This window comes from Elgaria multicarinata, chromosome 4 (assembly GCF_023053635.1).
Source record: "Elgaria multicarinata webbii isolate HBS135686 ecotype San Diego chromosome 4, rElgMul1.1.pri, whole genome shotgun sequence".
In the NCBI taxonomy this organism is placed as follows: domain Eukaryota; kingdom Metazoa; phylum Chordata; class Lepidosauria; order Squamata; family Anguidae; genus Elgaria; species Elgaria multicarinata.
In genome coordinates, this window is record NC_086174.1 from 89,489,494 (window position 1) to 89,516,095 (window position 26,602).

Genomic DNA, 26,602 nt, shown 5'->3' on the forward strand with positions numbered 1-26,602 from the left:
TATAGCGTTGTGTGGAGAATATTTTCAAGAAATACTAGTGTACTCATGTGCAACACTGTTAGATGCTTTTAAGCTTTGTTGGAGGATGGGCCCTATATTGTATTTTTTCTCGCTTAAATTTTTTTGTAGAATTGATAACAATGTCATAAAACTATTTTTCAACGACAAAAAAACTACCAACCCTGAGATGAATTGTTAAACTGCAGATTTAACAACTGTAATCATGTGCACACCTACCTGCAACTAATAAACATGGTTGAACTTCTTTCTGAGTAAAGTAAGCACAGGATTGGGCTGTAACTCTTCCATTACCAATTCCCAACATAGTTTGTATAACCTTCTAAAAAAAGTTTTTACTTTTGGAAAAAAAATCTGGTACTAATTTAAGACATGCTATGTTTTTGTAAAATACCTTTATTAGTCTTGTATTGTAGTAACATTCCCTAATATTGCATACTGTCCATATTTGTAAGTTTGTTCAGTTAGAGCCTCCAGTTTGCGTTTACAGATGCAACAAATTACAGATGATCATTTGAAAATACAGTAACAAGAATGAGCAAGAAGAATTGTTATAGATCTCAATCTTCCTAGTTTTATAATAGGCATTTTAATTTTCCAAATAAATTTGAGAATTTAAAGTAATACCAAAAAAAAAAAAGATGATAAATAAGGCTTAAGTAAATAAATGCAACTGAGATAATGTGTTAAAATCGTAATTTTATTTTAAGACATTAGCCCATTTAATAATGTAAACCTGTTGGAATGAAAGCCCATGATAGCTTTGTATCTGAAATACATACTTGGCATGGTTGCATAGATTAAAAAGTCATGTCAAATTCAGGCAATTATGTGAGAGTCTCACAATCTGTACTAAGGAAACACTGAACTTGTATAATTTAAATAGGCGGAAAGCTATCTCAAAACAATTTACAACTTAATTTTGGTTACTTTGTTCTAGAACCCTGTACAGACTGCAGGTGCCACTCATACCTGTTTTACTAAAAGGGTAAAACCTGGAACCTCACTATATAAACATGCAAGGCTTTTCAGTCTGAAGTGTAAGAATTCGGTGGTAAACCAAATATTGATATTTAAAAGTTCAAAACCACAATATTACACCCTCAGCAACATGACCATTCTGAAATTTTCATAGTCATGATATTCACCAGATGAAGATATCCTTTCAAAACAATTAGATGCATTTTAAATGTGTTTACCTCTTTTTATTTCTTCTAAGATTTGTACATAGTCTTGGATTTGGTTCAGATGAAAATGTTTAGATGACAGCATCTACTAAATTATCAAATTAAGAGCAGGCACAACTGGTAGGTTTTTTTATATATACAACAAAATAATGGAATACCCTGTCAACCTAGATCTTTGTTTGTTTACATAATAGAATAATTCTGATCAATTCAATTTTCATTGACCATTTTCATTAACCTGTACTTGGAATGAATGATACAGAACACTCAAACACCAAAATTCCAAACTAAAATTATTAGTAAGGGGACAAATTCACTCTTAACACTGGGCGTTATCTGCTCAAAGCAACAGAAATCAGAGCTAACAGCACTATTATGCACTCTTTTACTTTAAGGTACATTTGAATTCCAGCAGGTATACAAGTGAGGCTGCACTTCATTCACTTATACTTCAGTATTGGCCACGCTGCAATGATCCATGTACATAGTAGAAGGCTGTCTGTTTCACACTACCAGTTTTCACAACTGAGGCTGAACAGATGTCTCTCAGTCTCCACTTTGGTAAGGTTAGAGCAGGAAGTACCTGAATGTGGGCACTCTTCTTGCTCCTGACCTGCCTAACATCTGATAAGCACTCCAAGTGGTTTCATTCAGAAATCCCTTAAAGTACTGACCTGACATTGGACAAAAATGAACATTTTATCAACAGCTATGCAGTATGCACAACCACATTGCCAGCCATGGCTTTTTTTCTCCACACAACCTCTTTGCAGCCTTGCTATGGCAGGTCCTTGCATAGAGCATTCACAGGATTGGAAATATGATTGAATGATCAGGGTTTCAACTTTAAAGTTTGGATTTGTTGGCAGATATAAGATACAGATAAATTTGGAGTGCATTGATTTTTAAAGTTACACAATACTATAAAAAGGCAATCAACTGCAATTATACACAACTTTGAAAAAACATCACATAGGTCAGGACATTTCTGATAAGCAAAATTATTCAGAATACTTTAATTGTGCTATACAGGGGGAAACTATACGGATTCAAATCCTGCAACAAAATTGGCCTCAGGTTCTCATTTTAGTTTTTTAAAAATTGCCTGGTATTACATAGTTTTAAATATTTTGCATACATTGCCAGAGAAATGTCCATACTCAAGCACCTACTAGTATTTACAACAAAACCATTTTCCTTTTCCTTCAATTATCTGGAAAATGTATTTTCCAAATGCAGCATTACTACAAAGTCGTAACAAGAAATACTTTTGGTGGCCTGTTCAAATCAAAGTGTTGTTTTAAAAATGAACTAACCTTGCAAAAAAAAAAAAAGGGGGGACACGGGTAATCAAAGGTTATGCATTAGTGTATTTGGTCAAACACAATACATCGACTGTGTGTAAATAAAAAGGTAATCAGTGTTTCAAGAAAAGGAATATTGCGGTTTTACACACTTTGGTAGCATTTAAGTTAAACATGTAGATTTCTATTCACAATCTCTAGTCTGTATCTATAGAAAGCTTCCCTCACCTTCACAAGAATCCAGAACATATTATAAGGTAAGTATAAATAATCCCTTCCCCCTGAATTCATAATCAGGTCTGTTTACTGAACAGAAAACACAGCTGCACTTGCTTGAACAGCAATTTGATGGGCTAAAAACCAAGAGATGGAAAGCACTCCATGCTTTTCACAGCATGAAGATGAACATTATTATCCTGCTGCACATCAACCTGCTGCTAAAGGTACACCTACAGTAGCCAGTAAAAAAAATAAATAAATTCGCAACTCTAGTTGCAATACCACTGAACAAATGTAAGAAAGGAGAGGGAACTTTCCTGACATGGCTAGGCAGCAAGGCCTATATAAAATACAAACTGAAACTAGCTACCATCTCTTTTCAAACAGCAGAAAAACATTTTTTGCTATATTTTAATGTTAAATCATGTAACCAGCAGTGCACTCCAATAAGTGTTATGTTTTTAAATATAAATATATTTCACCAGTTTATCGCAAAGTATCACGCATAAAACTATATTTTCACTATTTCAATAAATAATTTTCACATTCTAAGTTTAGCTTTTACTAGGAGCTTATATGTCACACTTTAGTTCTGAAACATTGTTTTTGCTCCAATGTAAAGAGGTAGATTTAGTATCAATTGGGCACGTGAACCCTACTGCCAGAATTCAAAATATCAACAGCTGTTTATGCACGATAATGCATTTTTAGCAGGTGCTTGAAAAATTTGGTATCAGTATCTGATGTTTTACTGAGATCAGCATTCAAGCCTCATAACATGTTTAGTTCTGTTTAATTGCTATTTCTGGACACAAGACAATGGAAACACACACGTATAAAAATAATGGAACACGTAAGTGCATGAGCTGCTTCTTCATCTGTCTTCAGCAAATCATTCTCACCTTTCCTGACTTTGGCCAGCAAGTGGAGGGCACCACCATGATGTACTAGTGATTTTACATTTCTCTGAATATTTACAACTGGAATCCCTCCATTGGAGCTTCCTGTTGCTGAAACAGAAATTGCTGCTCACTTTCATCCACTTGTGGTACAATATTTGCATCCTCCTCTTCCACACCAAAATAATGTTCAATAAGATCAAACGCTTTTTGGTAGATCTCCTGGTTTTCATGACTTTGAAGAATTTCAATTTTATCTAGTCCTGAATTTAAGAGAATACATGCAATTCAAGATCTATATATTTTATTCAATACAAAACAATTACTAACTCAATAAACTGCCCTTAATTTAATACATAAAAAAAACAACCATGTGCATAGGCGACAGGGAGAAATCTGTCCGTCTGACCATGTGTGCTCTTGATCCCTCCCCTTCTTGGCTGATTACAGCCAATAGATTTGGGTTGAGGACCTGGATCTAGGACGTTATCAATGTTTCCCTGAGAGATGGCCGACTACCAATCTCTTTAAAATAAGGCAGTGGTTCAACTTCTTCTGAAGAAGCCTGGGCTGGATCCAGAGGAACTTAATTTTAAACCAGTGGCCAATATTCCATTTATGGGCATAGTGACTGAAAGGGTGGGTTTTGGCCAACTTCAGGCATTTCTGGATGCTGCTGATTACCAGGACCCATTCTAAATGGGGTTTGGGCCTGGTTTTGGGGTGGAAATTGCTTTGGTCGCCCTGTGGGATGACCTCTGCTGGGAGAAAGACAGTTGAGTGCATCCCTGTTGGTTCTCCTAGACCTCTCAGCAGCTTTTGAAACCATCGACCATGATATCCTTCTGGGAAGACTGTCTGAATTGGGAGTCAGTTTTATAGTGGTGCCATTCCTACTTGTATGGCTGCTTCCGGAAGGTGGTGTTGGATGACTTCATTTTTGCCTTATGGAAATTCCGTTGCGGCATCTCTCAGGACTCTGTTTTGTCCCTCATGCTTTTTAACATCTACATGAAACCACTGGGAGGGAGGTACATCACCCACCAACTCTACCTCTCCTTTTCATCAAATTCAGGTGAGGCAGGGACTATCCTGGACTGGATGATGAGCAATAAATTGAGATTCAATCCAGATAAGACAAAACTTCTGTTAGTAGGTGCTTCATCTTTCCAGTTAAGTGGCATTCAATCTGCTCTAAATGGGGTTGCACTCCCCCAGAAGGAGCAAGTTTGTAGTTTAGGGGTACTTATAGATCCATCTCTATCACCTGAGGCCCAGGTGATTTCAGTGGCACAAAGTGCTTTTTACCAGGGCTGATATACCAGCTACAACCCTCCCTGGACAGAGAGAGCCTGTCTATGCACTGGTAACCTCCTACCTGGATTATTGCAATGTGTTTTACATGGGACTAGCTCTGAAGATGGTTCAGGAACTTCAGTTAGTGCAGAACAGAGCAGTGAGGCTGCTTTCTGAGACTGGCTGTTTTGAACATATTACTCCAGTGCTGTGACAACAGTGCTGGTTACCAGTCACTTCCCAGGCCTGATTCAAAGTGCTTGTGTTGATTTTTAAGGCCCTAAACAGCCCAATCAATCAAATTAATAATTCACACTTCTAAATACATTTCTGATATTTTTACAAAATAATCCCACTGACTTTAGCTAGATTGCTCAGAGTCTGCTTGTTATGGACTGGTGACTGCCCAATGATTTCAGCACTACAGAGATAACTTAATTTTTTAGTGGAAGCATGTCCATATTGGTAATTTGGCTGTAGTACTAATACCTCAATTTCTTACCATATGCTTCCTCTATACGGGCACAGTAAGGATTAACACCAATTCCACTTTGCTTGGATTCTTGCTCTCCATGTCGTAGAATGTTTTCAAGTCCATTCAAGGCCACCTGGACTATTTTAGAATCCATCACAGTCAGAAGATCACAGAGAGGCTTGGTACAACCTAATGCCACTAAGTAACTTTGATACAGTAGAAGCAAAGAAGAGGGGGAGAGGGGGAAACGCAGATCAGCACATGTTTTTGTTGTTCCAAGACTGACTTTTGAGAATGCTTTCACAAATCGAGAACACCATTTTGTCCCCAATTCATTATTACATATACACCTTGTATAGTTAATGGAGCATATACAACAGTAAACAAACCAATATTAATCTCAACAATGTAACTCAAGTACTCTTGTATTTAATCTGAATTATTTGGTAAACACAGTTTTCCCTTTCCTATGCACAGGCTTGGCCATAAAGATGTATACATTGATCAATCAATCTCTTTTTTTATTATTTAGAAATTATGTGTTCACACTTTTCTGTAGTAGTTCAGCAATGGAGGTGTGAGTTCTATTAACATGAAACAACTAACAGCTGAACAATGCCCAATGTGAGTCAACCGTGCCAGACATGAGAAATTTAGAAGTGTGTTCCCATTTCTTGTGAAGATAGATGCTTTGCTAAATAATTGTTCACGAAAATTTGAGGAGAAAAGTGGGATCCTGCTCCCAAACATACATTTTTTTGTTTTTTTTGTTTTTCTTTCTTTAGTGGCTGTTCACACTGATAGGGTTTTCCCTCTCTGCTCCTTCTCCAGTGCCATTTTGTCTTCTCACTCACTGCATAGTCCTAGCCAATCAGGGATCCCTTCGTGAGACGATGCCATACTGCTATATATCATAGTGGCGTGGAGAGGGGAAGTGCTCAGGGGGGCCATATGTCACTGGGAACCACACTGCATAGCAAGGTTCCCAGCACCATTCTTAAAAGATTTTTTAAAGCAACTGGCAGCCAGGTGCTGAGTACAGCAGCTAGTTTTTCCTTAAAAGTGTGAAAGACAGAAAGCCCACCTCTGCATTCACCTGCCATCTCTCTCTCTCTTTCTCTCTCTCTCTTGTTCTTTTTTTGGCCTATTTGATCCTCAGCAGCTACTTGCGCTGAACCACAAATTCATTCATGAGTTTTACAAATCCTAATGCATGCACATATCTAAAACACATTGAGCTATGTGTTACAGCCTACTGTTTTAAGTCTATGGAATCTCAATGCATCTATGAGATTTTTTTTACCAGCTTTGACTGGCTTGCCAGCTGAGCCCTTTCCTTGAGAAGCACTTGCTATTAGTCATTCACACCCTAGTTACCCCTTGGCTGGACTAGTCCCATTCTCCCCTCTGTTGAGTTTCCTTTAAAACAGGATAGAAAGTATTGCTCCAGAAAACAATTCCCACATTGTTGGTTGGAGCTTGACAGTCACAGCCTATAAATCCAATCCCTTACCAACTACATTGGCTGTTTATTCCTGGGATCAATTTAAACCCCTGGTATTGACCTTTAAAACTTTAAAGGGGCAATCCTATGCATGTTGAGATGGAAAAAAGTCCTACAACTCCCAGCATTTCCCAACCAGCCATGCTGCTGTAGGACTTTCTCTCTCTCTCTCCATGCATAGGATCAGATCCTAAATGGCCTAGCACACTCAAAAACTGTCTTCTCCTTTGAAAACCTGCACAAGCTCCAAGATCAAGAGTAGAGGCTTGTCCTCTGTTCTGTCTTTGTAAGAAATAAGAGAGATAAGTACAAGCAACCGACCTTCCTGGTGATGGATGGCACCAAAACTGCCTTCCCTGTGATGCTCTCCCTGGTGAAAATGCTCTGGCTGCCTCCTGTTTTTAGACACACCTTGAAAATGTGTCCCCCCACCCCCCAGCAGGCCTTTAATGTCTACTGACAGGATGCTCAGAGATAACTAAATCAGATACACTGTTTATCACTATTTTATTTTACTGCCTTATTTACTTTGTGTTTTAAACAATATTTTAATTGTGAAGTCATAGAATTGATTTTTACATTGTAAATCACTTTGATTGTATTGATACAGAAAAGAATATAAATAATAAACTTAGTCATTTTAAGTACTAGAAATTAAGAAAAAGAATTCATGGTGTCATACAACTGCTTAATAAATTAAAAAAGGTTATTTTAATATTTTCATTACTTTGAATCAATTGTAATCCATTACCTAATCTGTTCAGGAGTTCCTCCTGATGTTGCATTAGTGATCGCCCATGCTGCTTCCTTTATAGTCCGAAATTCAGCTTTCTGAAGAATTTCAATCAATACTGGAAATATATTTGCATCTATAACAGCCTAGGGGGAGAAATGTGGAAAACTGAAGTCTAACTTAAGTCAACAAGCCAACCAGTAAACAAGAACAGATGGAGTAACAGTTAAATAAAGGCCAATATTATGTAGATCAATACTGAACTATACAGAACAGGAAGACTTAAGTATATTACCTGAATCTGAGCTCTGTTTCCTGCAGTAATATTAGAAACTGTCCAGCATGCTTCTTTCCGAATAGATTCCTTGGGACTACTCAGCAAATGTAAGAGACAGGGTAATGCAGAGCAATTTAGAATTACCTAAAATAATTTGAAAGATGAAAAGTTCTGCCTAAACAATGTAAAATAAAAATACAGTCCATATAGCTGAAATAAATATAACATTCACATGCACAGTTACTATCTCAGTACTATTTACAGATATTATAGTATTATTTTCAATGTCTATGCAAGAATAAGACACAATTTTATGCTTTGGAAAACAGAAGTTCTGTATTGGATTCCACCCCCCCCACCCCCCAAAAAAGATTAATATGGAGGTGTAGGAAGAAATACACATGCATAATATAAAGCAAAAGCAGAGCTGGGGTTTCAGCTCTAACACAAGAAGTACATAATTTAAAATATGAAGGTGTTAAATGGCTGCCTAAATTCAAAGGGTTGCATCCAAACAGCGGTGAGTGAAAGGAAAATAACTCTAGCCTTGTTCTGTAAGCCATGAAGGCAGAGTCTGCACAGTGCTATAATAGGTAGGTTCTATAGCTATTCTCATGCTTCCCATTATGCATATTCATCACCTCTGGATTTAATTTCACCTCTCTTGCATAGCTAATTATAAACAGCCCTGTGGAGAACAGAAGACACATTCTGGATGCTAAACTGTGCTCTCAAGATACCCCAAATAAGGTTAGAAATATGAACTGAAAATTATTATTTATTCTTACCAAAATTCTGAAGTAGAAGAAATGTGGGGGGAGTAGTTGAATTGTGAAAAAAAATACAGATTGGGCAACTTGCTAAAGATACAAAAGAAAGTTCTAGCTTTAAAACGCTGCCAAAGATTCAGGCAGTATGAGAGTGGGAAGCCCAAGGATAGGAGTTATCCTATGCACCCTAATGATGTTGAGAAATCTTCCACTACACTTGAATCTTTATGTTTTGTTTAGGTGCCAAAGCCATCTTAATTTATACTTAGCCACTGAACTGCCATGGCTATTTTAAGGACAGCCAGACCCTCAGAATGTTGAGGGACTGGCTTCAGCCACAGTAACATTGCCATTCAACTGTATAATTCATTTGCTGTCATTTAATTTCAAACTCAGCAAAGGAGGAAAATACTACTGCACAGCATTTATTACTGTTGCTGGAAAGAAAAAAGCCCTTTTGATAGCTTCAGAATTATCCCTTCAGGTGTAACAAGGCAGGTAGATCTCTTCTCAACTATACACAAGGCTGGATAATACAAATACTGGAATCAGGTTCAATCATAGGTGATGCTATGTCTGACGCTTTTAAGTTGCAATATAATAACAATGCATAATGGTGCTATCAATCTCTAAAAACAATCCGTCAAAATAAACCATTAGATCATTGTAGTTTTGCAAGTTAAATGGTTCCACTTACCTGTGTCTGAATATCATCACCAGTTACAATATTTCCAACTGCTCTTAATGCAGGAGATACCACCTTGTAGTCATTGTGCCTAGAGGAAATAGAAGAATAAGCACATTTGAGGTTAAAACCACGTGTTAAGGATGGAAAGCCTTAACACATGAACTGCCCAGAGAGCTTCGGCTATTGGGCGGTACAAAAATGAAATAAATAAATAAAACAACTGCATGGTTCTTCATGCAACATAACGCTTTACATGGGTTTGTGAATATTACTACTAAGCACTTATGTATCATATCTGAAGTGTTCAAAGCACTTCACATATATTATCTCACTACAATTCTGAAAGATAGGTTGATATTATTATCCCCATATTGGAGAGTGGGACTGCAGTGAGCGATAGCGGCTTGTCTGGATTGGCTGTAAGAGAAGCAAGCATATTCCTTGAAAGAGGGATATTACTTCCCTACAAAGTTTCCTGCAATGTCTGAACAGATTGTGGAAATATCAGTTCTGCTGGCTAGGATAGTTCTTGTGTGCTGCTGGAAATGCAGCCCTTTCCAGCTGACAGATTTGATAAAAACACAGCCAATTACATCCATGACCTGAGAAATGCTATGTTTTCAGTGGTAGGCCTCTGCCTGACTTACCATCAGACCTACTCATGAGTAAACACCAAAAAAACTGAAGTTTTACTTGTGTACAGAAATTCTGAGGTGCATGCTAAATAAACCAAAACAGTGCAAGGAAAGCTTTTTTTTTCATATGCAATCTAAATTATTAAGTCATGGCACTTGTGATTAAATTGCTGGAATTTGTTATCAGCAAGGCAACATGACAGACGGAAAAGGCTATTTTGTGTACGGTATTGCAGGGGTGTGCAGAAGGTGAACTGGGACCTATCAGTAGATCTTTGGGGTGACTCTGGTAGATCGGCTGGGTTCCTAACTCCTAATTATTTATTTATTTAGAATATTTATATACCGCTCCCCATTGAAAAATTTCGGAGCGGTGTACAAGGTAAAATGAAAATAAAAACAGAATAAAAACAGTTAAACAAAATTTAAAAGAAGCAATAACAGTAATCCAAGGCTGCATGTTAGAGAAAGGCTTCTTGGAATAAAGATGTTTTCAGGAGGCGCCAAAAGGAGTACAAGGTTGGCGCCTGCCTGATCTCCGAGGCAGGGAATTCCACAGGAGGGGCGCCACCACACTGAAGGCTCTTCCCCTGGTGGATTCCAATCAGAGGATGGATCTATGTGGAACCACCAGGAGCAGGCCCTCGGATGACCTCAGTGACCGGGCAGGTTGGTAAGGGAGGAGGCGCTCTCTCAGGTATCCTGGTCCCAAGTTGTTTAATTATTTAACAATGGCAACTAAAAAGCTCCCCTCCCTTGCTAAATGTAGTTGCAGAAAAAGAATGTGTGTGGGAGAAATAGATTTTTGTATGATAGTACTTGTAAGTTGGTTTCTGGTACTGATTGCTAATTTTAGGCACCAGCATGTCTCCACAGGCATTCTGTTCGTTCATTCTTAGTGTATGTTCGCCTGCCTGAGCCACTATAATGCACCTGGCTCTGGCTAGTGGATCTCAGGGCTCTACTAAAAGAACGAAGTAGATCCTGCAAGTCTGAAACCTTCCCACTGGGTTTAAACAGGATGAAGATTCACCTTCTAAGCTTTGTTTCATCCTAGAGTATGAGACAGACCCCTTCCAACTAGCAATCTCAATCTTTAGTGTGACTGGCACTTACAATAATTTGAGGAAATCTAGTTAGCATGTGTTTTTAACACAGAGCAAATTAAATTATTCTCAATGTTATCTTCAGACCAAAAAATATATTAATCTGTCTGGTCATATCACATCATTCATGTCTCATGAGACATAGACAAGAATAGAAAATTGAATCCAAGGGCTAAAACACCAACTTCCTGGCTTATAATCATATATACTAATAGTGAACAAGGAACTATGACAGTGATGCAGCTAAAATGGGGCTACTGAGAACAGAGAGGGAGAGAGCAGGAAAGAAAACCAGCATGGAGGGGAAATGGAACACAGTATCTCAAAAGAATGTCTGTCTGGAATACTGAAAAGGGGGGCACCCCATCTTGCAGAATTTTCTTGTAGATCCAGCTTGTTTATAATATATAGTCCAACTGATTTTAACAGAGGAAATAAGTTAAACTGGCTAAATGCCTGTCATTTATCCACAAGCTTGCGCCTTAGCCTTTGGATGGAGTTCCTGCTGAGTCATGGAATATTTAAGATAGGAAAGGCCAAAAATATGGAAAAAAATAAAGGCAGAAAAAATAGTTGCTACACTATCACTACAGAGAGGTTGGGGTGCAGGAAGAAAATTGTCATCAGACAGAGGAGATTTCTGCTGTATTGGGGTGCAGAGAGGCTGACATAGTGACCCACTTCACACATAATGGTGGCAAATCCGCCACATGCCATTAATTAACCCACAATTTGCCACAGTGTGTTCTGTCGCATTTTTCAGCCATTTTGAATATTCAATCCCTTGCTGGGCTGACATGATGTCCAAACCTGGACACTATGGGTTAATTATGGGTTAAACATCCCACTGTTAACCTACAATTAGTAGTTGGGTAAAGTGTGGGTTGTTTAACCCCCAATTAACATATAGCGTCGGGTGTGGATGTCACAGTTGAATATTGAAGGCTGCAGAATGGACCCAGCATGTGTCATCACAAATTATAGCGTAATTAACCCAAGGTTTGCCACCATTATATGCAAACAGCTCCACTGGTTTGATACCTTTCACAGCAGTTTTCCAATACAATTATTATTTGATTAAAAGGGACTTACATAAGAAGTTCTACTAATCTTCGGCAGACTCCAGAATCAATAACTGCTTGGATTTTATCATTCGGCCCATCTGAAAGGTAAGAGAGGGCCCAGCAAGCATCTGCTAATACATCTGGGTCGCTGCTAAACAACAGTCTTGACAGAACACCTAAGCAAGGACGAACCTTAAGAGTTTAAAAAAAGAGTCATGATCAGTATTTCCTCTTCTTAGAAATTTAGTATCTATTGCAAGCATTCTTCTAAAGAGCTGAAACCAATAAGTGTTAAATTATCTTAATGTCATTATATATATTTTTAAATACTGTATATGTCTTAGGTTGTAATAAAAAAAACTTGAGTTTGCCTCCCTGCTCTTTGGGATGATGCATATTATTATTATTATTTATTTATATAGCACCATCAGTGTACATGGTGCTGTACAGAGTAAAACAATAAAATAGCAAAACCCTGCCGCATAGGCTTACAATCTAACAGAATCATAATAAAACAATAAGAAGGGGAAGAGAATGCACCAAACAGGCACAGGGTAGAGTAAAACTAACAGTATAAAAGTCAGAACAAAATCAAGTTTTAAAAGCTTTAGAAAAAAGGAAAGTTTTTAGTTAAATCCACAATCTATTTATTCTACAGCAGCCACACTAATGTCGACTGGAGTATCCTTGAGTAAATGGACTGTAGACTAAATGTGCAGTAGAGGTCAAACGGAGTCTGAACAAAACCCAAACTGTACTTTATGTCTTTCTAAACTGGAACAAAACCTGAGCCATTATCTGAAAGCCTTTTGTTAATCTGAATTAAAATACACCCACAAAATGTCTTTAATTTTTTTCTTTCTAAATCAGGTTACTCATTCAGAATAATGTTTCAGCCTGATGTGATATACTAACTTGCTCCGCCAGAACTAGAATGAGCACATAAATAAAAAATAACATCTGAGAGGATTTATATGTTATGGACTGGTCCAGACTTCTATAGTCTGCCCTCTTCAAGAAGGGTGGACCTGGGACCTAGGCAGACATTAGATTGGAGGCCTGCTTCCACTAAGACAGAGGCTACTGTAGCAGAGAAATAGCCTGTTGAAAGAAGGAAATGTGAGAGGATGCCATTGCTGTGCCTTTTATATGATGCAGTGCTTAGCCAGTCTCTGTGGGTATTAAAGACAAAGCAGTTGCTGACTTCAGTTGAAGCCTTTCTTAAACCCTGCTGTTTAAAGCTTTTGGTTAAGCAGCAGGTTTAAGGTGTCTAGTGCGATACATTTGGCTAACCACAGTCTGCGACAGGGTTAGTGACTCTAATCATGGCTTAAAAGTGTAGTGTGTGACAGCATGGCTTGTGTTTAATGCTAACCACAGAGCCTGAAGTGTCGTTTGAACAGACCCATTGTTTTAACTAAACAGTGCATTTGTGGTGGCTAGAACTGCAGAGTGCAGCAGTCTGCTAGCCTTGTGTCCAGGCCCCACAAATCAGAGAGGCAAGTGAACAGGCTCTCCCGGGCTCCAGGAAGTCTAAAGAAGCCCTCAGCGCAGGCAACAGGTGCATGGTATTTAAGAGGAAGGCTGACTGGAGAGGTATTCCACTTCAAACCTGGATCTGGGGCTTCTCAGAAGCTTAAAATATTTCAAACAACCTTTATGGCAGGTAGATTATCTATATATAGGCCTGTGCATTACACTACAGTGCATTACACTATCTAGAAAATGCACAGCCTAGACAGGATAATGTGGGAGGGTGCAACACTGAGTGCTGTTAGGTCACTGGGACTGATGCTGTCTGGAATCACCCCACAAGAGATTAATGGGGAATATCAGACAGCCAGGGGATAGTGATATGTATGTGAATGAAGAAGGGGTTACATCATGGGACCAGGCCCCACCTTACGAATCAGTAAGTTGTTCTTAGAGAGGCTGTATGTATGAGGAGAGTAAGGCCATTGGTAGACTTAACCTCATGTAAATGTCCTTAAGATTGCAGCCTTAGTCCCAGCAATTTTAGTGACTAAAGTTTAAGCCTAAATAAGATTTATGGAGATTCCAGGGCACGTAGTTGTAAGCAAACCTGATTTTTCTTACATACATAGAACGAAGTGAACAGCCTTAAAGTATTACAGAATAGATATTCTGTGCCTTAAACATTCAAAGTAACTGCACAGACACAAAATTTGAATTTAATTTTTATTTAATAATTTAATGGATTTATACTCCACCTTCTCAGGAGACTTCAACTGTAGCTCATTAAAGAGCAATCCTACGCATGTTTAGAAAGGAAAAAAAAGTCCTGTGACTCCCAGCATACCCAGCTAGCATGACTGGCTGGGGCATGCTGGAGTTTTAGGACTTTTTTCCTATCTAAATATGCATAGGATTGCACCCTAAATGACTTTTTTGGCTGAACAGCCTTCGTATTAGGCATCCTCACTGCCTACTATTCAACACCAAACATCAACGCTGTTTTGATAATTTGCTACTTTGAAAGTACATAAATCAGGGAAATGTGAATGTAATGTAAATATTTAATTTCACTGTAAAACCAAATAAACTATCTGACTGGGGGGAAAACCCAACAACTGAGATTCCAAAAAGGTTGGCATTGTAGGAGAATACATATTGTATCAAAACAATGTATGGTTTTGATCGTCTTTGTCAAGTGAAATGTGGAACCTACCTTACTGAAATCTGGAGGTGGATTCTTGCCTCTACATAGGTTTGAAAGTGCCCAAACTGCATTTCTAGTTGTTGTAAGTCTGTTAGAATGCGTTAGGAGTCTGCCAAGAAAGATGGACATTAATTTGAAAAAGATTTTCCCCCATTTATGTAAGACTGACCCAACTTTAATGTATGGATATCATTTGTTTTCCAAAACAAAAATGTACATTAATTCTATCCATAACTACTTCTATCTCCCTTGAAAATATCAAACACTCAAATAGCAAGCAACTGTTTGTGGCCGTATGCCAGCATCTAAACTGTGTAACTCAGCACAATACTATACATGTCTACTTTGAAGTTACATTGAATTTGCTGGGGATTAACCCCAGGTAAGTGGGAATAGGTCCGCAGTCTTAATGCTTAACAGCATTAATAATTAGTGATTAGGCATAGATATTTCAAATATTTAAAGCTACATAAAATTCTATTTAGTGTCAGAGGTGATCAATACTTACTGTAAGAGTGGGGGAAGTATTCCACAGCTTAACACATAGTCTCTGCATTCTGCATTGTCTCCAGCAATATTACCAAGAGCCCATACTGCCTTAGAAACAAAGTGTTAAATTAATATGCATACATGTTCCCAAAAAGCTCTTCATTCAGCTCAGCTGCAACTCTTGTACACTGCAGTTCTTAAGAGCAAGGATAGCACATTTTGTAAAGTATATAAGAGGTATAAAATATTACATAAACGAACTCCACTTGAATGAAATCATGAAAAGCACCACCCTGAGAGTTTACATTTGCAGCCCAATCCTCAAAGCTGTTCTGATATTAGGACATAACAGAAAGGCAGAAAAACTGCAGCACTAGTACGAAGAGGCTGCAGCTGAATTGCCAGGACTGAATCAAAGCCATCACTGACAGAATTAATGTGCCAGTGCTAATTCCTGCTATGGTAACAGTAGCTTACCAATGGAGATTTCATAGGGGTAGCACCTATGGTCAGGCACCTTTATTACATCATATTGGTCACCGGTACACCTAGGGGTGACCACATCACACCAGTCTTAAAATCTCTTCACTGGCTCCCAATTAGTTTCCAGGCAAAGTATAAAGTGTTGTTTATCACCTTTAAAGCCCTACATGGTTTGGGTCCAGGCTACCTGCGGGATCGCCTTCTCCCGTACAATCCGCCCTGCACACTCAGGTCCTCTGGGAAGAATTTACTTCAGCCAACAAAAACAAGGCTGACAACTATTACCCAGAGGACCTTTTCTTCTGCCGCTCCCAGTTTGTAGAATGGCTTGCCGGGAGAGATTCATCAACTTAACAGTCTTCCAGAATTTAAGGAAGCCATAAAGACTGATCTCTTCCGGCAGGCCTACCCAGCTGAATTTTAAGATGCCTTTTTTAATGGTGTGCTGCTTTTAATGATGCACTGGTTTTAATGTTTGAATTAGTTTTATGTATTTTATGTTGTTTTTAATTGTGTTGTACCCCACCTCGATCCAGAGGGAGAAGTGGGTAACAAATAAATAAATATATTATTATTATTATTACGGTGGCCCAGCAGGTGCCTATTTTATAGGAAGTAGGTGTCACTTGAGAGTGGCTCAAGCTCCACAAGAATATATATATACACACTCTCTGATGTCAAGAGGGAACCAGTTGGTTTAGCCTCAAATATTTCATGCCTACATGAGACATAATATTTAATTAGACTACACATACACAGCCACTAATAGTAACTGGAATAATATTGCTTGTCAAAATCCAAGACAACTGCTACCCTAATAATGCAATTCTAACCAATATTTACACTGAAGTCAGTACTAGTGATTCCAATGAGGTTTGCATCCAGTTAAGCATGCACTGGATCGCTGCCTAAAGATTACACTGCAAACAGGATATGGCTACCGTGGTATAATTTTCCTAAAATATGGAAATACAATAGTGTCATTTGGATGCAACACTCAGTCAACCATGGTTTAGCATTATGCCTTGAGCTTGTGAGCTCCCTCGGCTTTTGGCACAAATAAGAGTCTTTACTTCTGTTTTAAACAGCAGTTACTTATGTCTAGACCTGGTAAATTGGCTAATTCGAACTATGATTTTAAAAAAACAAGCCAGATTTGTAAACTAGTTTCCCTAAACCATAGTTAAGATTAACCACTGTTCCAGGCTCGGACGGAACAACAAACCACAGTTAATTGAAAACAGAACTGGAAGCCTCCAATCTCTTCCTCATGGCCATACCAAGTAAAGAGAAGGATGGTTTAGCATTATGACCAGATCAGAACAGTGTGTTGGTAATAAGCCTCTTTTACAAGTCTGTACCATTCTTTCTTCATGAAGCTCTTTGAAGCCCAACACTTTAGCACTACTAGTGATTTTAAAAACAAAACAAAACAAAACAACCCTTACCTGTTCTTGAACATCTTCATGGTCAGAATTCAACAATTTAATAAAAATTGGAACAGCTCCAGTCTCAATTACTACTTTGGTGTGCAGAAATGTTCCAGATGCTATATTTGTAAGAGCCCATGCAGCTTCAAACTAAAGGGCAAAAATAGTTAGATAAACAAAACACTGTACAATAGCTTCTGCGTATTTTATAAGTACTTTGCTTTTCTTTCATATCAAAATATTTCATAATTATTTTATTTCACTACAATAAATAAATAATGCACTGTCTAGCTAATCCTTTTTTGCAAATGATCTTATTGAAGAGAATACAGAGTTCTGGATTTCCAATGGAGGAGATGTAGTGCAGTAGCCAATGGTAGTTCTACACAGACTAGGCCCCTTCACTGCAATGGGTCTACTCCGTTTAGGAGTACCATTGGCTACTGCTCTGCAGTAGTTTGAGATCCCTGCTTAGCCATGAGGCTCCACTGGTAGCCTTGGGTAAGTCACTTCCTCTCAGCCTAACCCACCTCAAAGAATGGTGGGATACAGATATAAAATAAATAGAATAAAATTTTATTTCAAGTAGAAAGATCCTACATCTGAAAATATGGAAGGAGCAAAGAATGACTATGGCAGCAGGATTAGCAGCCAAAGTCCCATTCTAACACAGTCACAACTTACCTACCACTTAGAGCAGCGGTTCTCAACCTGTGGGTCGGGACCCCTTTCCGATGGTCTTAGGAAACTGTATTGACTGAACTATGTCATGTATCATCTTTTGTATTATTAAAGCTATTGTTATGCATTATTTTCATTAGCAAACCAGCCCATGACAATGGGTCGTGCAGAGAAGAACGAAAATAATTTTATGGTTGGGGGTCACCACATGAGGAACTGTATTAAAGGGTCGCGGCATTAGGAAGGTTGAGAACCACTGACTTAGAGCATCTAATAAAGCTTTAACAAATGTATGTGTCTTTGCTGTACCTGTAACTTATGCACATTGGGGCATGTTCCTAGTGGTTTGAAGAGGCAGGGAGCTTCTATGAAGCTGCCTAACTGATATACTTGGACAGAAGTTATTATCTTTCTCCCACAAACGATACCTTTTCCTAATACAGAGGAGAGGACTGACAGCATTTATGAGAAGCAGAAACCAACGTCTAACTTCCTGATCCATAATGCAGCCTCCAGAGATGCAGCCCTCTTTGACTTCACTCTTGTAGTGTCTCTTTTATGGCCATGCTGCCTTGTTCTTCTCCCAAACTCCCCCAGCTTTCCCATTACAAAAGTTATTCTAATGATATGGATGAGCACCCATGTAATTTGGAACTATATACTTTAAAAATAACAACCACCACTTTCTCTGTACTGTTGAGACCGGAAGAAAAACACCCACACCCCACCTTCTCCCAGTTTAAGGATATGCATTCTTCAATTCTTAGCACATATTTTCAAGTGAACTCACCTGAAGAGTGCAATTGTCATTATTTTCTAGAAATTTCACAAATCTTTGCACAACTCCTGGTTTTTGTATTACTTCGTCTATTGGAGGATTAGGTTCTGAAAAATAAAGGTTAATTTGACTGATGAAAACAAAAGTTACAGCTAAGTTCAGTTCAGGGAAAACATCAAGAGAGCAAATACAGAAAAAAACTCAGCAGCTGAGCTACTGTGGTGCAGCTGCTAGAATACTGGGTTTAGATGAAGACATCCAGGCTTAAATCCATATTAAACTATAAAGCTCACGGAGTTTTCTTAGACAAGTCACTCTGGCAGGATCTACACCACTGCTTTAAAATGGTTTATAACAGTAGTGACAACCGTTGGGACATGCCATATACCATTTACAAACCATTTTCAAAGCATCATATCCTGCTTGGTGTAGATCTGGCTTCTGTCTCTCAGCCTAACTTAGCTCATAGGGATGTGAAATTAAAATACTGCAAAGAGCTCCCTGGATGAAAGGTAAAAACGTAACAGATAATTTAGGCTTAACTAGCTCATGTAAAGAAAAAATGATTGATTAAATAATGAATCAACCAAAAGGTGATCATCATATATCTAATTGAAGACCTCATTGTCTGTGTGCAAATACTGAGAGTTAAAAAATATAACAGACCACCTCAGTCTGACCAAAGACCCGTTTAGTCCAGCATCCTCCTACTGACCAGATAAATGCCTCCAGGAAACCCATAAGCAACAGCTCTCCTCCATTTTGGCCCCTCCTGCCAATACTAACATTCAGCAACAAGCTGCCTCTAAATATGGAGGCTCCATCTATCTATCACGGCTAAAAGCCACTGATAAACCTAGCTTCCATGAATTTGTCTAATCCTCTTTTAAAAGCCTATAAGCCACTGGCCATTATGATGCGTTGAGGTACTGAATTCCTCAACTTAACTATGTATTGTATGAAAGGCTACAACCTGAAGCCCTCTGCAGGGTAAGTTAAAGTCTCAGAATGGCACCAACACAGCTTCCCTGGACTCCAAGAACTGGCATGGACTAACAGCAGCATGCAGGTATAAGATTTGAGACAGCTGGGGCTAGGAACCTGGATGGTTGGAAGAAAGCAGCCCACAAGAACTGTCCTCCATGATGGCTTTGAGGCCAAAAAGAAAGAGGTAGTCTTGTATTCCACCCATGCGAGTGCGTGGAATTTCCTCCATGTGAATGAGCAGGCTGATGGAGGAACAGAGTGCTCTATCTGCCCCTCCTTTGCCAGCTCCCTTGGCTTCTGTTCTGACTACAGAGAAGTAAAGCCCCTTCCTCCATTGCCTGTATGAAAATGCAGCAGACGTTTAAAGGCGAAACAGAGCATTACGTTTCTCCTTCACCACTCCACTGCATTTCCAGCCTGAAAGGGTTTTTTTTAATTAGCCTGCTTTTAACCCGAGTAAAACATCAGAGAAATCAACATTTTTGCAGATTAGTAACTTTGCGGGGGGGGTGGGGGGTGGCGGCGGTCAGTAACAAGTCTATCCCACTATTTTAGATGAAACCCTTCAACATCGGCTAGATCACCTTCTGCATCCACCCCTTGATTCCAAGACAAGCCGCCACAATAGCTCTGGTGGTAAATGGGGATTGAGTAGTAAATGCTATTGAAGTCAATGGGGTTAGTCCCACGTAAACAGCTATAGGATTGGAGCCTTAGTTAATCTGCCTGTTAATGCATAAAATCCAAGAATAAACCACGAAGAAGACCCATCCTACATATTTGTACATTATTTTAACTAATGTACAACACAGTCCTTTATAACAAAGGGATTTAGTAGTAGCAATGCCTTGCAAGCACTAAGGGAGAAATCCTATGCATGTTTAGACAGAAAAAAGTCCTACAATTCCAGCATGCATAGAATTGCATCCTAATTATCCTTAAAACAACTATAATAATCAAAACATCCTGAGAATAATACAGTTTTGATACATGCGACATTATTCTCAAACAATTACTTGGTTTCTTCCCAAACCAGAGTTTCACATTACTTTTGCTGATAGGTCATTTTATAAAAACAATAATTTAGATACAGTTAATACAATTACCAAAGCAACAGGCCACTCATTTGTGTCTCAAACTAAAGTGCACCTAACAAAGGAAAAGAAAGAAACCTCTCGTGCAAGCACTGAGTCATTACTGACTCTTGGAGGGACGCCAGCTTTCGCTGACGTTTTCTTGGCAGGCCTTATAGCGGGGTGGTTTGCCGTTGCCTTCCCCGGCCGTTATTACCTTTCCCCCAGCTAACTGGGTACTCATTTACCGACCTCGGGAGGATGGAAGGCTGAGTCGACCCGAGCCGGCTGCCTGAAACCAGCTTCCGCTGGGATCGAACTCAGGCCGTGGGGAGAGTTTTAGCTGCAGAAACTGCTGCTTTACCGCTCTGCGCCACACGAGGCTCTGCACCTAACAAAAGAACGGTTAATTTCATGTTGCTTCCTAATAAACACTAGATAGATTAGCACAGTTTCTGTCCTGTTGCTGTTTTGGTTTGCTTGTTTTCAAAGTGTTTTTTTGTGGGGCATTCAGCATTATATCTAAATGAATACAATCACTCATGTAATGAAAAGGCAGATGAAAGTGTTCAACAAGCTGTTTTTTAAAAATAAATATTTTTTCCAATGTAATGTTGAATGAAAGGGAATATTATTTACAATGTCCATTTAAAAAAACCACGAAAACAAAACACAGTACTGACTTACCTTTAGAAAGCAGTTTTCTAAATCTCTGGGTAGCTGCAAGTTGTTGGTTAGGATCTTCTGAGAAAACCATCTGTACCATATCACATGTAATTACATCTTCCTAAAAATGAGAAGTCATTATTACTAACTGAAACTTTAGCCACATTTAAACATACTTTTAAGTCAGTTTGGGGTCATCTACCTCAGGAATAGGTACGGTAGAGCTCACGTCAGGATCCTGGATTGGACTTTCTTGCATAGATTCTTCATTTCCCAGTAAAGAAACATTTCTGCGTTTAAATAACTACAAAAAAAGTGAAAGGACTCATAAGTTGTATATTTGATGGGGTGGGGGGAAGAGCTGTGTTTTAAATTGGCTTATAGAAGTAACCGTTATTTTTCTTAGTTTCTCTCTTTGAAAACCCATTTGATCAACTCCATTTTCTAGCTGTTTAAACACAAAAATCAATTAATATATGAATATATGCTCCTAAACTTTTAACTTGGTGTCAAAATGAAGCCAGCATCAGGCCTCCAATGGAATGGCATTCCACAACCGGGGTGCTACCACATCTAAATCCATTTTTTAAAAAACAAACAAAGTATACAAAGCAAAAACCAAAACACAGACATGATATAACCTGTTACTGTAAACACAAGTCTATATCAGCCTTCCCCAACCTGGGGACCTCCAGATGTGATGAACTACAAATCTTACTGCCCCAAGCAGCTTAGTTGGGGATGATGGGAGTTATAGTCCAATACATCTGGAGGGCACAAAGTTGGGGAAGGCTGGTCAATATATAAGCAGAAGAACACCTACTGTAAATTACATCTCAAATAAAAAATACTTATATATTAACAAATACATGTTTTCTACGGGCTGGAAAAATAATTATGACAGTACATCACAAAACATATGGCTATACTGGCTGATTAACACCTCTTGGTTTAGCAGACTATGGACACACATATACAGGCACTCAAACAGCTCACCTGGATTGAACAATGGGGAGCGCAATTCTAAGTCCCCTAGACAATGTCTCAGGGGTCATAAAATATTTTGAATTCCTGGATCTGAGGTCAGAGAAAGTGCTCCATCCTTGGACCCAGGAGTTTAAGCTCCCGTCCCACTCCCAGTGGAGAGAACTGCATGGGCTGCCTCTATGAGCTCACAAATGCGAGCCCAGAGAGGGGAGAAGTGCACCAAAAGGCAGGGAGGCGAGGAGACTGGGGTGGCCTGCTTACAAACAATCCTCCAGCCGCCTTAGCCTCCTTCCCTCCCACTCTCTGTTGCCTAAGCTAGACAAGTGAAAATGCAGAGCTGGGGAAGTGTGCAGGTGACCATCACCTCCACACTCCTCCTGCTCTGCATAGGGTGCCCATCAGCCTCCAAGTTCAGAGGATGACAAGCATCCGGATAAGACTGCACCCTTAACTACAGCCTATCCTATATATGTCTACTGTGAAGCTCACTGATTTAAATGAAGCTTACTCTCAGTAACTGAGTATAGGATTGAAGTCTGAATCTTTAAGGACTTACTTGTTCTTCCCTTTTTTGTTTCCGAAGCTGAATACCTTCCTCTTCTCTTCGTCGCCGCATTTCTTGGGGATTCAGGGCATTGTTTTTATAACTTTTCATTCGGTAATGATCTTTCTCGGGGCTTGCCATGGTATCTATGAAAAAGAGCAAAAAAGAATTTGTACAACAAATCCTAGAGCTGATTACATTTTCTTCTCTGGATTGCCAGTCAGTCTGAGGAAACAAGAGGAAGTAACCTAGGTATCATGTATGAATGTATACTGAGAGCACATACAGAGACCCCACATCTTCTTATATTTATGTAGGCAACATCTGCCTGTCATACATGTAATATCTGATAAAATCTATTATTAGATAAAGCTTTGCAAAAAGATTAAAATCCAGATCGGATGGCAATCATCCCCTTTTACTGCTATAACATGCTAACCATGGCACTATCTAATTCAGCTTTTCCTATAATTTATCCAAAGTTGACATCTGTGTCAGGGAAAAATAACTTTCCCCTATTTTCTTAGAAGAAAGAGCATATAAATGCTTATTCATTAATTTATCTCTAGGTAGATATAAATACTTCTTCACTTCCACTATTATTATTACTATTTATTTTCATGACACTTCCCATTTGCACAGCCCTCTACAGTCCCTATTGTGATTGACCTCACAATAACCATTATGCAATTGGAGAACTAGTATTTTGCCTTAATCAATATCTCTGCACCCATAACCCGAATACCTGTATTTTTGCAAAAAATCCTTTACACGAATGGATGCATAATGGCAATTCTAATTACATACTTACAGTGCAATCCTGTACAGACCTACTCATAAGACTCATTTTTAATGGGGCTTACTCTCAGCTAAGTGACTATAGGACTGCAGTCCCAAAGATTATATGGATTTCCACCACCACCACCCCGCTCCCAATCCTTGAGCTGTATTTCTACTTTTCTGTGCAATACTACACAAGCATACTTTGGTGCAAGTCTCATTAAACTATGTCTTACTGCTAAGTAATACAAGCTGTTTGCCTTAAAGTAAAACCTTTTAGAAGCATGGGAGGGCTAAAGAAACAAATATTAAAACATTTGTATGATGTAATGCCACTTTTCCATTCAAAAATACACATGATTTAATATTTTAACAATATTAACATCCAATACAACATATTAAAAACAATAATTAAACAATACAATATAATAAAAACTGACAGCAACACCAGAAAACATAGGATTGTTAACAGCACTAGAAAATACAGAACAAGATTAAACCAGTCGCAGGAACTGCAAAGCCCCAAAGAAGAAAGAACTGCTGCATTCAGCAACTGGCTAAAAAACAAGGTTGGACTGATGTTGACAAATCCTGAAGAGGTGTGGCACATTGTTCATGTTCTTTTTTGTGTGGATGGGCATCATCTAGAAACGTTCATAGCTTTTCAATTGAATCAAATTTAGTTAGGATTGCCAATGAACTCAAAGAAAAAGCAGAGATAGTCACCAATTTGGATGGCTTTAAAAGGGGGCTGGATGAATTCCTGGAGCTATCAATGGCTATGTGCTACCTCCAGTATCTGAGGCAATACGCCTATATGCACCAGTTGCTGGAGAACATGGGTGTAAGGGTGCTGTTACACCATGTCCTGCTTTGTTGGTCCCTAGCTGACAGTTGGGTGGCCACCTTGTGAACAGAGTGCTGGACTAGATGGACCCTCGGTCTGATCCAGCGTGGCACTTATGTTCTTAACAGCCTGATCTGCTCCTGCATCTTTCACAACAGCCTGATACGCAATAAACAGCAGGAATCTTTTCACAGATATATACATCACTCACTAACGTTCTCACTTCAAGCTGCTGTTACAAGGCATAGCAGAAGCTAGATGAATATAGCTGGAAATGTGGAAAACTCATGGTCAGACTTCAACAAATCCACTCACCAAGGCAAGTGTAGTATCACCCTTTGGTGAGTCTGATAAGCAGCCAGACTTACTTCCAATTTTGATGCTGCAGAGATGAGCAGGCGGTTGCATCATTTCCCCCACAATCTTCAAAGTTTGGGAGAAAGCTGGGAATTGTTTGGCAGTTGCCCAGCCAAGGCACCTGATCAGCCTTGGCGAATGGACACACTCGGCAAAATCTGCAACCTCCCTCACCTATTGCCCTTTTCTGCTCCAAAGAGGAAAAAATGAGCAGGAAGGATGGTGGGATATTGCTGTTTGAATGTATCTAGGGTGTCTTCAGACAACAGCACCCATCAGCATTCACACCCCCTTTTTCTTTGGGAAAGGGTGAGCTGGGGTGCTGCTGCCCAAAGACACTCAGGGGTGTTTTCAAACAGCAGTAGCCATCAGTGCCTATCCTCTGCTTGCTCTTCCCATAGGAAAGGGAGGGGGGACTCTGGGTGCCAATACTGCTTTGTATGTGGGGCACCTTCAAACAGGAGTGCCCAAGCTGGTATACTCCCTGCTCACCCTTCCCTTGCGAAATGCTGGTAAGGGGAGATGGTGGGGAGGGGGGGCAGCAAAAAACTGTAGACCTCTGATCATGTGCTACATGTAAACTGGTGCTGAGCAGAGGATTTATTCAATTTAAAAGTCACTCTCTTCCACCTTCTCTCTTTGATAAGGGCTGCATTTCATATACATTTCTTAGCATCATTTATGAAGCAACAGAATAGCAGTGTAAGAAGAAATAGCCTTACAGTTCATTGCTTTTAACTTTTGTAAACCGCCCAGAGAGCTTCAGCTATGGGGCAGTATATAAATGTAATAAATAAATAAAATAAATAACTCCCCTTCACAAGCTGGCTGAGTGCTCTGCTTGCGGGAGGCAGGACCGCTGCACGCTGTTAGTGTCGTCTTTCCTGTTGTTCACCATGAGAACCTATCCGGGTCTACGTGCTCACAGAAATCCAAATCAAATCAAACACTGTCAGGCTCAGAGCCCTGAAGAACGCCCATATCAGGGGAATACCGGTCTAAATTGACGGTGAATTCCACGCCTCCCAGGAGGACCGGCATCACCTTGTATCGGAAGGAGTGCGGAGGGAGGGCAGTTATTCATACATCAGTTATTAACCACGCCGCCTGACCTTAAGCATGGTTTACTCGGAGATGAGTCACACCCATTTCACTGCAGATTACTCCCAAGTAAACATGCACCGGGTACCGACTCATCCTACACCAGAACGCAAGAGCGAAAAAGATTAAGAAGGGGGTGTGCGCAACCGGCTTTCCCCACTTGTACTAAGCCTGTGGGTCAGGGAGAGGTACGTGGGAAACGTGCAAAAAGGAGGGGGTGCAAAAAAGGACCCCCTTCCCCCCTACCCCCGAGGAGGCACTCCGGAGCCCGGGAAGGGCGAAAAAGACATGCAAAACGCCCACCTTCGAATGGGCTTAACTGGGCTTACTGGCCAGTCTCACCAACCAAAATCTATTAACGTGAGCAACGACGCACCCCCGAAACAACCCCAAATACTTCACACCCCGACACGCTCACGCACCCATTGGAGGCGACCCTGGCCGCCGCTTTCCCCCCTCGGAATAGACAGGTTCGCAATTCAAGATGGCGGCTCCAAGCCCACCGAAAACTCAGTCGGCTCCCTCCTCACTTCCCAGCATCACC

At 39.6% G+C, this 26,602-nt stretch overlaps 1 protein-coding gene across 2 annotated transcripts; it reads right to left on the minus strand.

The window, feature by feature from the left end:
* Window positions 1-398: 398 nt before the first annotated feature.
* KPNA5 (karyopherin subunit alpha 5) lies at window positions 399-26,602 on the minus strand. 2 transcript variants are annotated; one of them, XM_063124743.1, is made up of 14 exons: window positions 26,481-26,602; window positions 22,986-23,119; window positions 21,645-21,746; window positions 21,464-21,563; window positions 18,729-18,823; window positions 17,276-17,407; window positions 15,364-15,452; window positions 14,865-14,964; window positions 12,204-12,367; window positions 9,380-9,458; window positions 7,931-8,056; window positions 7,654-7,781; window positions 5,426-5,604; window positions 399-3,890 (listed from the first exon to the last, which is right to left on the minus strand). In XM_063124743.1, the coding sequence occupies exons 1-14, from the start codon at window positions 26,482-26,484 to the stop codon at window positions 3,703-3,705; spliced, it is 1,620 nt and encodes a 539-aa protein (XP_062980813.1). In that variant the 5' UTR covers window positions 26,485-26,602; the 3' UTR covers window positions 399-3,702. The 2 variants fall into 2 exon arrangements, with proteins under 2 accessions (XP_062980813.1, XP_062980814.1); XM_063124744.1 differs by lacking the exons at window positions 399-3,890; window positions 5,426-5,604; window positions 7,654-7,781; window positions 7,931-8,056; window positions 9,380-9,458 and having other exon boundaries at window positions 12,200-12,367.

Coding starts and splice junctions, on each gene's coding strand:
- KPNA5 (XM_063124743.1), bottom strand. Junction 21,747..22,985: donor AACAAAAAAGGGAAGAACAA/GTAAGTCCTTAA, acceptor CTTTTTTTGTAG/TTATTTAAACGCAGAAATGT. Junction 15,453..17,275: donor ATGAAGATGTTCAAGAACAG/GTAAGGGTTGTT, acceptor TTTGTTTCTAAG/GCAGTATGGGCTCTTGGTAA.